Source organism: Aegilops tauschii, chromosome 2, assembly GCF_002575655.3.
Source record: "Aegilops tauschii subsp. strangulata cultivar AL8/78 chromosome 2, Aet v6.0, whole genome shotgun sequence".
Taxonomy (NCBI): Eukaryota; Viridiplantae; Streptophyta; class Magnoliopsida; order Poales; family Poaceae; genus Aegilops; species Aegilops tauschii.
The window spans coordinates 185,913,852-185,927,099 of record NC_053036.3 but is presented as its reverse complement, the minus strand read 5'-3'; the positions used below and the strand labels follow the sequence as shown (position 1 = coordinate 185,927,099).

At 45.6% G+C, this 13,248-nt stretch overlaps 1 protein-coding gene and 1 pseudogene across 1 annotated transcript; both read right to left on the bottom strand.

Annotated features, from left to right (window-relative positions):
* Positions 1–4,801: 4,801 nt before the first annotated feature.
* On the bottom strand, positions 4,802–4,912 carry LOC120975041 (U5 spliceosomal RNA; annotated as a pseudogene).
* A 2,860-nt stretch (positions 4,913–7,772) lies between these two features.
* On the bottom strand, positions 7,773–10,251 carry LOC109763212 (protein THYLAKOID ASSEMBLY 8-like, chloroplastic). The gene is made up of 2 exons (XM_020322065.4): positions 9,816–10,251; positions 7,773–8,669 (listed from the first exon to the last, which is right to left on the bottom strand). The coding sequence occupies exons 1-2, from the start codon at positions 10,179–10,181 to the stop codon at positions 8,280–8,282; spliced, it is 756 nt and encodes a 251-aa protein (XP_020177654.1). The 5' UTR covers positions 10,182–10,251; the 3' UTR covers positions 7,773–8,279.
* Between the last annotated feature and the right edge of the window lie 2,997 nt (positions 10,252–13,248).

The following is a 13,248-nucleotide window of genomic DNA, read 5'->3' as shown; positions in this document are numbered from 1 at the left end:
TTTATCTCTTTGTTCTTTGTGGGAACTCGGTTTAGGACGTGACATGCAGTCAATATCGCCTCCCCCCACCATGCCTTGGAGAGACCCGATGTGTCTAACATGGCGTTAACCAAATCAGTTAGAGTACGGTTCTTTCTTTCGGCCACCCCATTTGACTGAGGTGAATAGGGAGGCGTCCTCTCATGGATTATACCATGTTCCGCACAAAAGGAATCAAATTCATTTGAGAAATACTCTCCACCACGATCGGACCTAAGCGTCTTGATCTTTCGATCAAGTTGGTTTTCCGCTTCAGCTTTATAGATCTTGAAATAGTTCAAAGCCTCATCCTTAGATTTCAGAAGATACACATGGCAGTATCTAGTGGAGTCATCAATTAACGTCATAAAATATTTCTTTCCACCTTTTGAAAACACCATTCATTTCACATAGATCCGAATGTATGAGCTCTAGTGGTGCAAGGTTTCTCGTTTCCGCAGTCACATGAGACTTACGAGGTTGCTTAGCTTGCACACACACTTGACACTTGGATCCCTTGACGGTGGTGAAACTAGGATTAAGTTCAACTTCGCTAGTCGTGACATGCAACCAAAGTTAACATGACAAAGACGTGAATGCCACACATTTGATTCACTATTGTTGCAAATATGATTATCAACTTTATTGCAAACGTCTGATAAGGATAAACGAAACAGGCCTCCTGACTCATAGCCTTTACCAACAAAGGTTCCATACTTGGATATTACAAATTTATTCAACTCAAATACAAGCTTGTAGCCATCTCTACACAGAAGAGATCCGCTAACAAGATTTTTATTGACAGAGGGGAGATAATGCACGTTCTTCAGCCGCACGATCTTCCCCGAAGTAAACTTTAGATCGACCGTGTCAACACCACGAATAGAAGCACATGAACCGTTGCCCATCAGCACGGTGGAAGTCCCTGCGATCTAATAAGACGAAAACATGGAAATATCACAGCATACATGCACATTAGCACCTGTGTCAATCAACCAATCAGGAGAATGACATACTGAAAGAATAGTGGAAAATATACCGTACCCAGCATCGTTCATGTCAGTGTCTCCAATGACAACATTAGCGGTCTTGCCGCTTTTCCCAGGATGACGCTTGTCATAGCAATTAGGGCAACTAGGAGCCCAATGATCAGGATCTCCACAGACATGACAAACACCTTTCTTCTTGTCATTCTTCTTCTTGAAGTTCGTGTGCTGCATAGCCTTGTTCTTCCCATCAAACTTTGCTTTACCATCAAACTTGCCCTTGTTCTTGAACTTGTGGGGCTGGAAGTTCTTCTTCTATGCCAGATTGGCACTAGATCCTCTCTCAATACCTCGAGCACGTATGTCCTTTGCTCTCGCCTTTTCTTCCACATCAAGAGTACCAATGAGGTCCGGAACGGAAAACTCCTGCCTCTTATGCTTCAGTAAGGTAGCAAAATTCCTCCACGAAGGAGGAAGCTTAGTGATGATACCTCCGGGAACAAACTTGTCTGGTAGCATACAACTGAAGTTCTCAAGTTCTCTAGCAAATGACTGTATCTCATGAGCTTGCTCAACCACGGAGCGCTATTCAGTTATCCTGTAATCATAGAATTGCTCCATGATGTACAGCTCAGTGCCAGCATCCGAGACCCCAAACTTGGCCTCGAGTGCGTCCCACATATCTTTTCCATTATCAATTGACGCGTAAGCATCAACTACGTTCTCACCAAGAACACTCAAGAGAGCAGCCTTAAACAGAGTATCCATTTTCTGAAAAGCTTGTTCCTGTTGGGCATCATACTCCCCTTCAGGTTTGCCAAGAGTGGCGTCATACCAACTCGTGGTTTGAAACCATAAGACTGCTCTCACGCGCCACCTCTTATAGTGGATACCCTCAAATATAGGAGGTCTCATGGAAGCAGCAAAACACTTGGTGTAAATTGCCTATGATAAGGTTTTTGGATTGTTGGAAATATGAGCAATTTACCGAATAATTTTATTAACAGAAATACTAGATAAAGCACGACTAGTATAGCAGTGATAAAACAAGTCATGCGATTTGACAAAGAGAAGGTAAACAACATCTTCTTATATGAACTGTAACTAAACATATGTAGAGCAAACAGTATAGCAAGTTGCATATATGAAATAGAGCCTAACATATCTAAGGCAAACACTAGAACAAGGAACTGTAGCAGGGCCTCTAATAGAAAGAGGAAGAACACGTACGGGAGAACAGCAGCAGAAGCGCTCCCTAAAAACCTTATCACCCTTCTCGTACGGACTCAAAGAGGTGCCTCTAATAGAAAGAGGAAGAACACGTAAGCGCTCCCCAAAAACCTTATCAACCCTACTGTCCCGACCTGCGGTGCACGCCGCAAGCCGGGAGAAAAGGTTTTGGTGCCTCTCTCTGGGAGGAGAGGTTCATTTCGCACCGCGTCACGCCGCACCGCGCGCGTGGATATCCCTCTTGTTCTCATCCTCATACATATGGTGAAAGAGCCTCCCTTATAAAAAGGTCCAACTCCCTCTAAACTAGCAATGTGGGACTAAACTTTAGTTCCACCTCTTGCCTTGCATGAATGGGCTGCGTGGGCCTGTAGGATTTATTAGGAATTTCTGAAACTGCTATTGGCCATGGCCCAAAATAGACAAAATTCCAGCAATTTTCGCCTGCTAACCAGATTGTCTCGAATACCACGGCCAGGTAGTTTCACTGACCCGGTACCAAATCGTGCCGAATTCGATGCTGTTACGTATGTCTACTACTCCATGCCATTGTTCCTGGAAGAAGAAAACGAAACCTAAAATATGGCAACATTTTCTGAATGTGCCTGACTCTGAACCATGCATGCTACGCAGGCATTTCGTATATCAGATGTCCCATAGTTAGATTGCAGCAAGAATCTAGTCAAGGAGGGGTGCGGTTTTAGAAAAGAAAAGAAAAGAAAGATAAGGGGTACGTGCCCCCGTTCTGATTTGTGGATCGAATTATGGGAGCTAAAAGGTCAGCGAGATTTAGCTGTGGACAGCAGGACAGGACCGATGCGTGGGCGAATCGAACGGCACCACCAAGGAATTTAGGTTTCAGGAGTCAGGACACGATGAACCTGCCTGCACAGATGAAGCTTCCCGCGCCACGATTAAACTGGACCGACCGACCAGCTCGCGACCGACAGCCAGCCCCCTCGTGCAACCAAAACTGAAGCCGCGGAGATCTCCCGTTCCGATGCTGCGTCGTCGTCGTCCAGTTGAGATTGCTGAGATTGTTTTCACACCCGGACAGCGAGAGTGACCTGTCATTCGTCTGAACATCAACGATCTCTCGTTTGAATATGAGTGATCTTGTTTGGGCGTGATTAACCTGCTTATCACGACAAAAAAATGGCGTATTTTAGGACAGGCGACTTGGCCCGTCAAGGTGCTGGCGTCTGTTAAGATCTCCATGAGAAGCAGATCGTCTCGTCTTGGTGATCTGAGAGAGATTCCACGATTAGGCGCTGAGATATACAGTAAGATATTACAAGTGGCCGCAAGATGAATGTACTTGTTTTCACTGGATTTGTAGGACGCTGCTGCTGTGAATCACGTGACCAGCTTGGCAACTTGGCTTGCCAGTTGCCGCCTTGAACTCCGATGTCAACGGTGGGGAAGGGAGCTCGACGTATCTCGAGACGACAGGTTCAGTATCAGATGAAAACATGTCGCCGCAACGTTCAGTACAGTACTGTCTGCAGATTGGTAAGAACCTTCCTTGCACCAAACTTAGGATTCATTTTACGACACCACTGATGATTGATCTAGGCTAAGCACTTCATGGTTCAGACTCCCAGGTTCTCAGCATCAAACTGTACGCAGCTAAACAGCGTTAACATGATCCTGATTAGCAAGAAGAGATTCTTAAATGATAACTAGTCACTGCTGTCTCGGCAATAATCAGTAGGGTTGGGAATGATCGTCAGGGTTCTGCACCATAATTAGCACAGCAACCAGATGGTACAACAGCAGAAAACCCAGCCAGAAAACCATATTTATTTGGCATAGTACTCGATAAGAGGAACATGTAAGTTTGAAAACAAACCGGACGACCGAAAGCGTAAATGTAAATGGACAAAAGCATAAAACTGAAACCATTAAATGTAAACGGCCGAAACCAAAAGCATAAAACTGAAGCCATCCACGAAAGTGCAGATGAGCCAACCTGAAGTGGATGAAGTGTTATGGAGCAGGCTAGAATAATCCCCTCTGACCGGTGCACCGTTGCCGATAAACCCAAAGAAGAAATGAATTCTGCTGAAGGAACCATCCATTGCCAGGCACCTCGGGTCACTGAAACCACACGTGAATAGGTCTCCCAACACCAAGAAACAGGCAATGATTATAGCCAACTGAAGATATTCACAAGGCTAGATTCATTGACAGACGTCGTGAACATTGAAACATCAATAACCTCCATGCCTGTAGATCATCAGGAAGACGGCGATGATGATCATTCAGCAGTGCCAACGGAGAATATCAACTCATATCAGATGGGGAACTTATAATTGCAGGCTTTCTCACATGAAAGCAGAAAGCGGCCACCTAAAATTTTGAATTTTTAGTGCCTTTCTTGCATTCCTCCGGTGACTTAGACTGCTTCAAAATTCAACACACACTGGAAACATTCAGCAAAGACGTCCAAATGTCAGCTACAGAAATGTTAGAGCCTTCTCACAGGCAACACATACTGAAAACATTCAGTAAACATGGCCAAATGTCAGAAAATTTTAAAATTCAGACTTGTTGGGGCCTTCTCACAGGGAGAAGACACCCTTTAAAAATTAGGGTATGCTGCTTAGTGTGGCGTGCACACGGTATTCTTTAGTAAAAGGCGAAAGAATAGTTCGCTTTGTGCTCACCATGCAGCTGCGTGCCTCTCAACGCTCACGACCCGACCTCTTATGTAGCCCCGCTCGGTGCCCTCCTACCTTGCCCAGGCAAGGTGGGACTAATCCAAGCGTTTCGTTCCCTGTGGGTGTGTGCCTCCTCCCCCACCACACCAGTAAAGCCCACAGCAGGAACGGCCGGCCCAAGTAAAGTAACCGTGAGTAAAATCAGATCCAACCGTACGAGTTGCTCCGCTGGGCTTTCGTACGGTTGGATCTGATTTTTCTAGCTTGTGTGCGCATGGTCGCTTGTCTCACCTTTTTTTTTCTTGGAGACTCGTCTCACCTTTGTTCGTGAGTCGCGGCCAGGAAGATGGAAGAAAGTAAGAAACCATGCACCCATCTTGCAGAAAAAATGGGTCCTATACATGTATCTTAGACCAAATGGTGGTGTAAACTTGTGGCCTGTGCGCGGTGCATGCTAGCAAGGCTGACACGATGAATCCATCCATCGATGGTTGTGGTTGGAGGCCCCCGCGTGGGCAAGCTACAATACCGTGGACAGTCGGTTAGAGCATCTACACTCGAACGACTCATATCCATCTTAAACATCTGGATGGACAACTTGACCATTGATCAGTCAAAAGAAAAGAAAATTTAATTGGGCTTCTTAAACCGGCCTCAAACGTTCGGCATGACCGGCATCCTTCATATTCGCCTCAAATGTCTGGGCGGGCAACTCAGTCATTGATGGATAACAAAGAAAACTAATCAGGCTCCTTAAACCGGTCTGAAACGTTCGAGCAGACAGGCACCCCTCATATCCAGTTCAAATCTAGGACGAATATGGGGAGGCCTGGACGCGTTCATCACGTCGGATTCGGCCCACGCTGATCTACCCCGACCAAACCCTAGCCACTCCATTCTTCTCCGTCCCTATGGTCACTTCCAGCAATCTCCGGCCTTCTCCGACATGGCGGGCAGCGGATTCGAATCCTCCATCAGCCGATCTGAGAACTGGAACCTAATCCCAATAAGGCACGAGGAGGAGATGGGCGTCCGCATTGCGCTCCGCCGCGCCCGCGAGGAGAATGCCCGACAACGGGCGGACTCGATCCGTCGGGAATCCATCGCGTCCGCCCTAATGACGCGTGGATCCGGCACTAGGCTTGTCGTCGTTGCCTCGCCAGAGGTGGTGCGCTCCGTCTGGCGCGGACGTGCAACCCCTTTGTTGGTGCACCGACGACGAGGCCATCCGTGGTCTGTCTGTTGAGGGTATGGCACGCGCGTGCCTGCTCTGCGGGGCAGAGGGCGCGGGAGGCCGCGGCAACCCTCGCGGCAGACGTCCGTGAAGCGGAGTTGCACTCTCCGGCACCGAGGCGGATGGCCTGCAACCCCGGGCGTCGCAGTCGCGTCGTGGTGGATGTGTCAACCTCCGACCATGACAGATCCATCATCGACCGCACATCGACCGACGACGTGCTCCAATGAGGAAGAGTAGGGCATTAGAGACACTGGCGCCCCGAGTCCCTTGAGCCGGTGCGTGTCCCATGTTCTACTCTATTTTGCCGGTGACCGCACGAACACTGCAGGAGCGCAGCCAGCTCGGAAATGGGCACGATGGAGCCGGACGGGCTCCGGTTAATATTATTTTCACGTAGATGTAATTGTATGGATTTGAGGATTCGTAATTGAAATGTCCGGTTACGGAAACGGTTATTTGTGATGTGACTGGTCACTGCCTACACCTGAGCATGTCCACCCGTGTTTGAGAGATTGGATTTGGTGTATCCGTCTGTAGATGCTCTTCTGTGGTTTTATCAGTGCGGCCACATGTTGTTGCCGCACTTCACCACGCCGGCATAGCCCATAGTACCACCTGCTCCTCGGTCCTCACGGAGATAAGATGTCAGTTACAGCTGGCACAAGATGAATGACTTATTTTCACTGTATTTGTAGGACGCTGCTGCTGTGAATCATGTGATCAACCTGACAACTTGGTTTCCCGAAAAAAAGAAAAACTGACAACTGGGTTTGCCAGTGGCCGCCTTGATCTCTGATGTCAACGGTAGGCAAGGGAACTCGACGTATCTCGAGACGACAGGTTCAGTATCAGATGAAAACATGTCGTGGCAATGTTCAGTACTGTCTGCGTACCGGTAAGAACCTTCCTTGCAGTGAGTGGACGTCGGATTTTACAACGGCAATGTTGCTGCCGATGATCACATAAAAAACGCAGGGGAAGAAGAAAATATTGAGCATCAAATATCATTAAGAGGCATAATATGCTGAAGACTTGAAGCACTAGTAGCTAGAGTTCTTCTCTAGCTTTATTAACAGCTTATCTTTTCTTTTGCTAACAATAATTAAGTGTTATTTGCCAGAAAGGCGTGGATTTTTCATTACTGAGAAAACGGTGATTCCACCACCATTGGGCACTACAGAGTTCAGACTCCCAACCGCGTGGAATATGTGGTTAGCAAACTCAAAATCCACAGAGTTCAGACTCCCAGGTTCTCACAATCAAACTCTAAGCAGCTAAACAGCGCTAACATGATCCTGATTAGCAAGAGATTCTCAAATGATAACAAGCCACTGCTAGCTGGGCAATAATCAGTATGGTTGGGAATGATCGTCAGGGTTCTGCGGCATAATTAGCACATCAATCAGATGGTACAACAGCACAAAACCTAGCCACAGAACCATATTTGTTTGACACGGTACTTGATAAGAGGAACATGTAGGTTGCAAAACAAATTAAACGTCCAAAAAGCGTAAATGAACAAATCTTTTTAGTTCTGAAGAACCGAACAAAGTTTACATACAAATGGTCACTAGTTAGTGCACATAGCTACTCCATTTGCTTCATCATCGTTTTAGTATGAGTACTTTGTGCTAGCCGTTAGAATGCATCTGCTTCACTTTTATTCTGTTAGCCAGTTACATTCAGTGCTTCACTTGACCATATTCAGAAGTTCATAATAACCAGCAAAAAGATGTGTTCATGTTCATCAAAAGTTGGTTTCTAAAGCGGTTAGGGAAGGAACAGCATGAAAAGTGAGCAGTGTACTACTCTAACAACCTAATCATACAAGTGGACCCAACAGTTGAATGTTACATCCCGCTACCTCACAAGATCCTGGATTACGGGACACGCAGTGGCAGTTGCTGAAGTGAATAAATGGAGATCGCCTGAACAATGTACTTTGTGTAACCATAGACACAACTAATCCGAGCAACACAGAAATCTTTTTATTTCTCCATGAAGCATTACCATCCACAACTTCCCTGTGTATCACCTCACAAATTCTGAATTCTTGTGATGCAGGTAATCAAATAACCCAAGCAACTGGCTGGTCTGATTAAATCTAAAGTTCAGCAGGTCCATGTGGCTATAAAAACTTCAACCTTAGTGCATTCCAAATATGTCGTCTGGAGGGTCATAGATATGCCTCTCTGGGAATAGCTCTTCAAAATCTTGCTTCACTCTGTTCCTTAATAGTGGATGAGGTAAAAGACCCTTCAATAATACCCTGAAAGGCAACTCCTCTGGTGGATCAGGTGATCTTTTCATGTCCTCATAAATGTTCATTGCATCTGATGGGGAACCATATCTCAAGAACCCTCTTATGACTTCGGCATAAGTCTGTGAGTCGGGAAACAGGTTCTCCACTTTCATGTTCCCCCAGATATCCATTGCTTCATCCATCTTCTTACACTTGGCTAGAGCAATTATCAAGTCCTTGTACATGTAAACATCTGGCTTATACCAGTCCTCCTTTTGTATGATCCTGAACATCTGCAAGACAAATGTTTAGAAAATGATGGCAAGCATCAGAAAACATCACCTTCAAATTGACATGAAGGAATGAGACTTATTGTATATTGCTATATTTGGTATTGCAGTTCTCCATCCATTTTCAATGTTGTGACAATTATTTTCTGTTTAGTTTTGATTAATTAGAATATGATAAGTAGCACAATCAATAATATTAAATCAAGGACAATAATCAAACATTTCCCTGGAGTTGGCAAACTTAATTGACTACCCAGACATTAGTGTATGGTTTTCTTATGAGTGCACACTCCACTCAGGTAGTGAAAATAATAATAAGATTTTTTTTAGGGTAATAGCAATAAGATTTATACTACTCACTTGAAGCCTACCGGCCTCTACTCCAAATTTGGAACCACCTTACATAATCAACCAGACCCATATGTTCACACAATCAAACATGCACAAACATACGAAAAAGGAGATCACACACTATGAGTGTTACAGGTTTTACAAAATTATCTAGCGCCATGAAAATAAATAAAACAAAAAATAAAGCAAAGTGTGATTGATAGGGAAGAAACGAAAAGAATATCAGGGAGTCTATATATAGCAATTGTCTCGTAAGGGACCAAAAACAGCCTCTTTCTCTTGAACCATAAGAGGGATCATTTTTAATTTATTCTGGGTGATCACGAAAATTGTCCACCCCAATAAGCTAATTTCCCACCTTTTAGGGCACAACTAATTCCACCTTGGCCATGAAAAGGAAATCTAATTTAGGGGTACAAATCCATTCATCAAAGCATAAATTCACCCTTATCAAACAATAGCAGCCGATATTTTTGACAAATTTACTTAAACACAACCAGTAGCCCCACTGACTAAATAAATTTTGCCTTGACATCCTAATACTGAAATTTTCCCCAATCACTTCTCGAATTCATTTAACACATCTCACTATATCCATCAATCTCAAGCAAGTAACAAACATTTTGGTACTTCATTGAAGACGGGGAGACCATAGGTCGAATATGTCAACACCATAGGTCCAATTTAAATGTATGAAATGTTCCTCTGGTTCGCCTACATTAGACAGTATCCAGCTGCTCTCCACTCGATAAATCACCAAATCCAAAGATAGATAGGGGAGCAGAAATGCCTCCTTACCTTGACAGAAAGGTCGACCTCCTCCTGGCGCTCCAGCTCGCCGAGCACGGAGAGCTTGTCCGCCTTGAGCAGCCGCGCCACGTGCCTCTTGATGAACTCCCGCAGCTTCTCCTCGTCCCCCTTGAACCGCTTCAGCCCCTGGATAGCAAACAGGGCCTCCTTCCCAATCAGCTTTTTGCTCCGCCACAGCGGCCCGCGCGGCCGCCCGTCGTGGAACGCGCGCCGCCACTCACCGAAGGGCCGCGGCGGCAGCAGCCGCATGGGGGCTTCTCCCCGCAATAGGCCGTGGGGTGGGGAGAGAGGCGGGATCTTGGGGCGGAGGAGGAGGAGAAGGCGGCGGGCGAGGAGACCTCGAGAGGCCGCCATTGTTTGGGGGGACTCGGGAGCAAAACCCTGCCTCGGCTCGGCTTTGGGTTGGTTGGGTTTGGGTTCGGAGGTGGAGGCCGTCCACGCTACCAAAACACTCTCAAAACATGTTTGTTTGTTTTTTTTTTGGAAAAGGGGAGCTCCCCGGCCTCTGCACCACAACGATGCATACGACCATACTTGTTAATAAGTAAATAGGTTCAACACAAGTCATCATGTCTCAAAACAAAAGAATGAAGAAATGCTCACAAAGAGAAGAAAGGTAAAGCCATAACCGGCTGGCATAAGAAAGACAGGAAAACTAATTGCCTATCCTATTACATAATCGCCATCCAAACCGATTGAAAATAGCCCGAGCTACCATCTCGCATCGGATAGATCCAGTAAACATACGCTCCCTGGCCTCCGTCGGAGTGAGTAACGACCACATACGGATCAACGCAGTGGCTCGAAAAATAACCTGTAAAAAATAATGTTTGTTGTTCTGTTAAAGACCGAATCATTTCTGCAGTTTCAGACTGCCCATAATAAAGCACATACTCCTACACGAATGTAGCTCGCTGTTTCGGAATCAATCCCGTCAAGCCACGTCCCAAATAACGTACTGATAGTATTCAACGGAGTAATATTAAAGGCAACGTGAACCGTCCGCCACAATTTTTTTGCCAAAGGGCAGTCAAGAAAGAGGTGTTTGATGGATTCATCCCGATCACAAAAACTCCATCTTGTAGATCCTGTCCAGTTGCGTTTCGCCAAGTTGTCCTTTGTTAAAATGACTTGTTTATGTACAAACCACATAAACACTTTAATTTTCAAAGGTACTTTGACTTTCCAAACATGTTTTGAATTAGGAATAGAGCTAGAGTTGATAACATCCAGATACATGGATTTAACCGTAAACTCTCCATTCCTAGTTAGCTTCCAGCACAGCTGATCGGGTCGTTGAGAAAGCTGAACATCCATCAGTCTTCTCACGATGGAGCCAGACTTCCCAACGGTTTCCGGCTAGCGTCCTCCTAAAGTGAATATTGAGAGGAGTGGACTGAAGTACTGTTGCAACGTAAGCGTCTCTTCGTTGAACAATGCTATAAAGCGAAGGATATTGAAGCGCGAGGGGAGTTTCCCCTAGCCATGTATCCTCCCAGAATCTCGTAGTGCTACCGTTTCCAACTATAAGCTTGTCCTATTGAAAAAAACTAATTTAACTCTCATCAGTCCTTTCCAAAAAGGCAGTCCGTCGGCCTCACTGTCACATGAGACAACGTTTTGGAACGAAGGTACTTATTACGCAGAATCTGCGCCCATGTAGCCTCCGTCTCTACAGATAGCTTATACAGCCACTTGCTGAGAAGACATTTGTTCTTCACCTCAAGATTTTCAATACCTAGACCCCCTTGGTCCTTCGGTCGACAAATAATATCCCATTTAGCGAGTTTGTATTTTCGCTTTAGTTCATTACTCTGCCAGAAGAAACGTGATCGATAGAAGTCAAGCCTTTTCCGAACTCCAACTGGTACCTCGAAAAAGGACAAGAGAAATATGGGCATACTCGTGAGAACTGAATTAATAAGAATTAATCGGCCTCCGTATGACATCAGCTTGCCCTTCCAGCAGCTCAGTTTCTTCTCAAATCGATCCTCAATGCACTTCCATTCTCTGTTTGTCAGCTTACGATGGTAGATTGGTATACCCAAATACGTGAAAGGTAAAGCCCCCAATTCGCACCCGAACAAATGTTTGTAAGCATCTTGTTCCTCATTGGCTCTTCCAAAACAGAAAAAAATCGCTTTTATGAAAGTTAATCTTTAACCCGGTCAATTGTTCGAATAAGCATAGCACCAGCTTCATGTTTCGCGCTTTTGCCAAGTCATGCTCCATGAAGATGATAGTATCATCGGCGTACTGTAGGATAGGCACACCTCCATCAACTAGATGAGGAACCAGGCCACCTACCTGACCAGCATCCTTAGCCCTTCCTATTAGAATCGTCAACATATCGACTACTATGTTGAACAGAATAGGTGACATCGGATCTCCTTGTCTCAGGCCCTTATGTGTTTGGAAGTAGTGACCTATGTCGTCATTACTTTAATTCCAACACTTCCTTTTTGCGTGAAAGATTCTACCTGGCGTCTCCAGGCCTGATCGAAACCTTTCATACGCAAGGCCTGTTGAAGAAATTGCCATTTGACTTTATCATACGCTTTCTCAAAATCCACTTTGAAAACAACCCCGTCTAGTTTTTTCGTGTGAATTTCATGGAGCGTTTCATGAAGGACCACAACCCCTTCTAGGATGTTTCTGTCCGACATGAAAACAGTTTGAGACGGCTGCACCACAGAGTGCGCAATCTACGTAAGTCTATTAGTCCCAACCTTGGTGAAAATTTTGAAACTTACATTAAGAAAACAGATCGGCCTGAACTGCTCAATTCTCACGGCCTCTGTCGTGGATTTGTCACGGCAAATGTCCTAATTGAGGACTTAGTCGTGAGTCCAACGCATCTATGTGGTAGCTTGAACGGGGTTGGTCGGAATCGAGAGACGCGAAGCGGATGAACACACAAGACAAGGGTTTAGACAGCTTCGAACCCCGGGAAACATCATCCGGTAACAACCCTACATGTTGTTTGTGGCTAGGTCTCATTATCATCACGAGGGAGTCGCCGCATCAGCCGGCTCTCCTAATTGTGTCTAGCCTTAAAGATTGCTCACCCCTCTTGGGGTGCCCCGCCCCTCCTTATATAAGTTGAAGGGGCGGGTTACATGTAGAGTCCAACTCGGATTAGGACTTAACCTACCATGGACTTCTCATCACGAGCTTCTTAACGTCTTGGGCTTCTTAACCCCAGGCGACTCATTTTCATGGCTAAGTACTTGCTGGGTTACGATATGTCTGCTGGGTCATAACTGTCTGCTGGGTTATAACTGTCCGTCGGCTTACAACTGTCTGCCAGGTTATAACTATCCGCCGGCTTACAATCTGCCGGCTTATAACTGTTTGTCGGCTTATAACTGTCTGCCGGGTCACCAATGAGTCACCAGGCTCGGCCGGTTTTATCAATGAA

Coding starts and splice junctions, on each gene's coding strand:
- LOC109763212 (XM_020322065.4), bottom strand. CDS start 10,181: ATGGCGGCCTCTCGAGGTCTCCTCGCCCGCCGCCTTCTCCTCCTCCTC. Junction 8,670..9,815: donor AGGTCGACCTTTCTGTCAAG/GTAAGGAGGCAT, acceptor TTTGTCTTGCAG/ATGTTCAGGATCATACAAAA.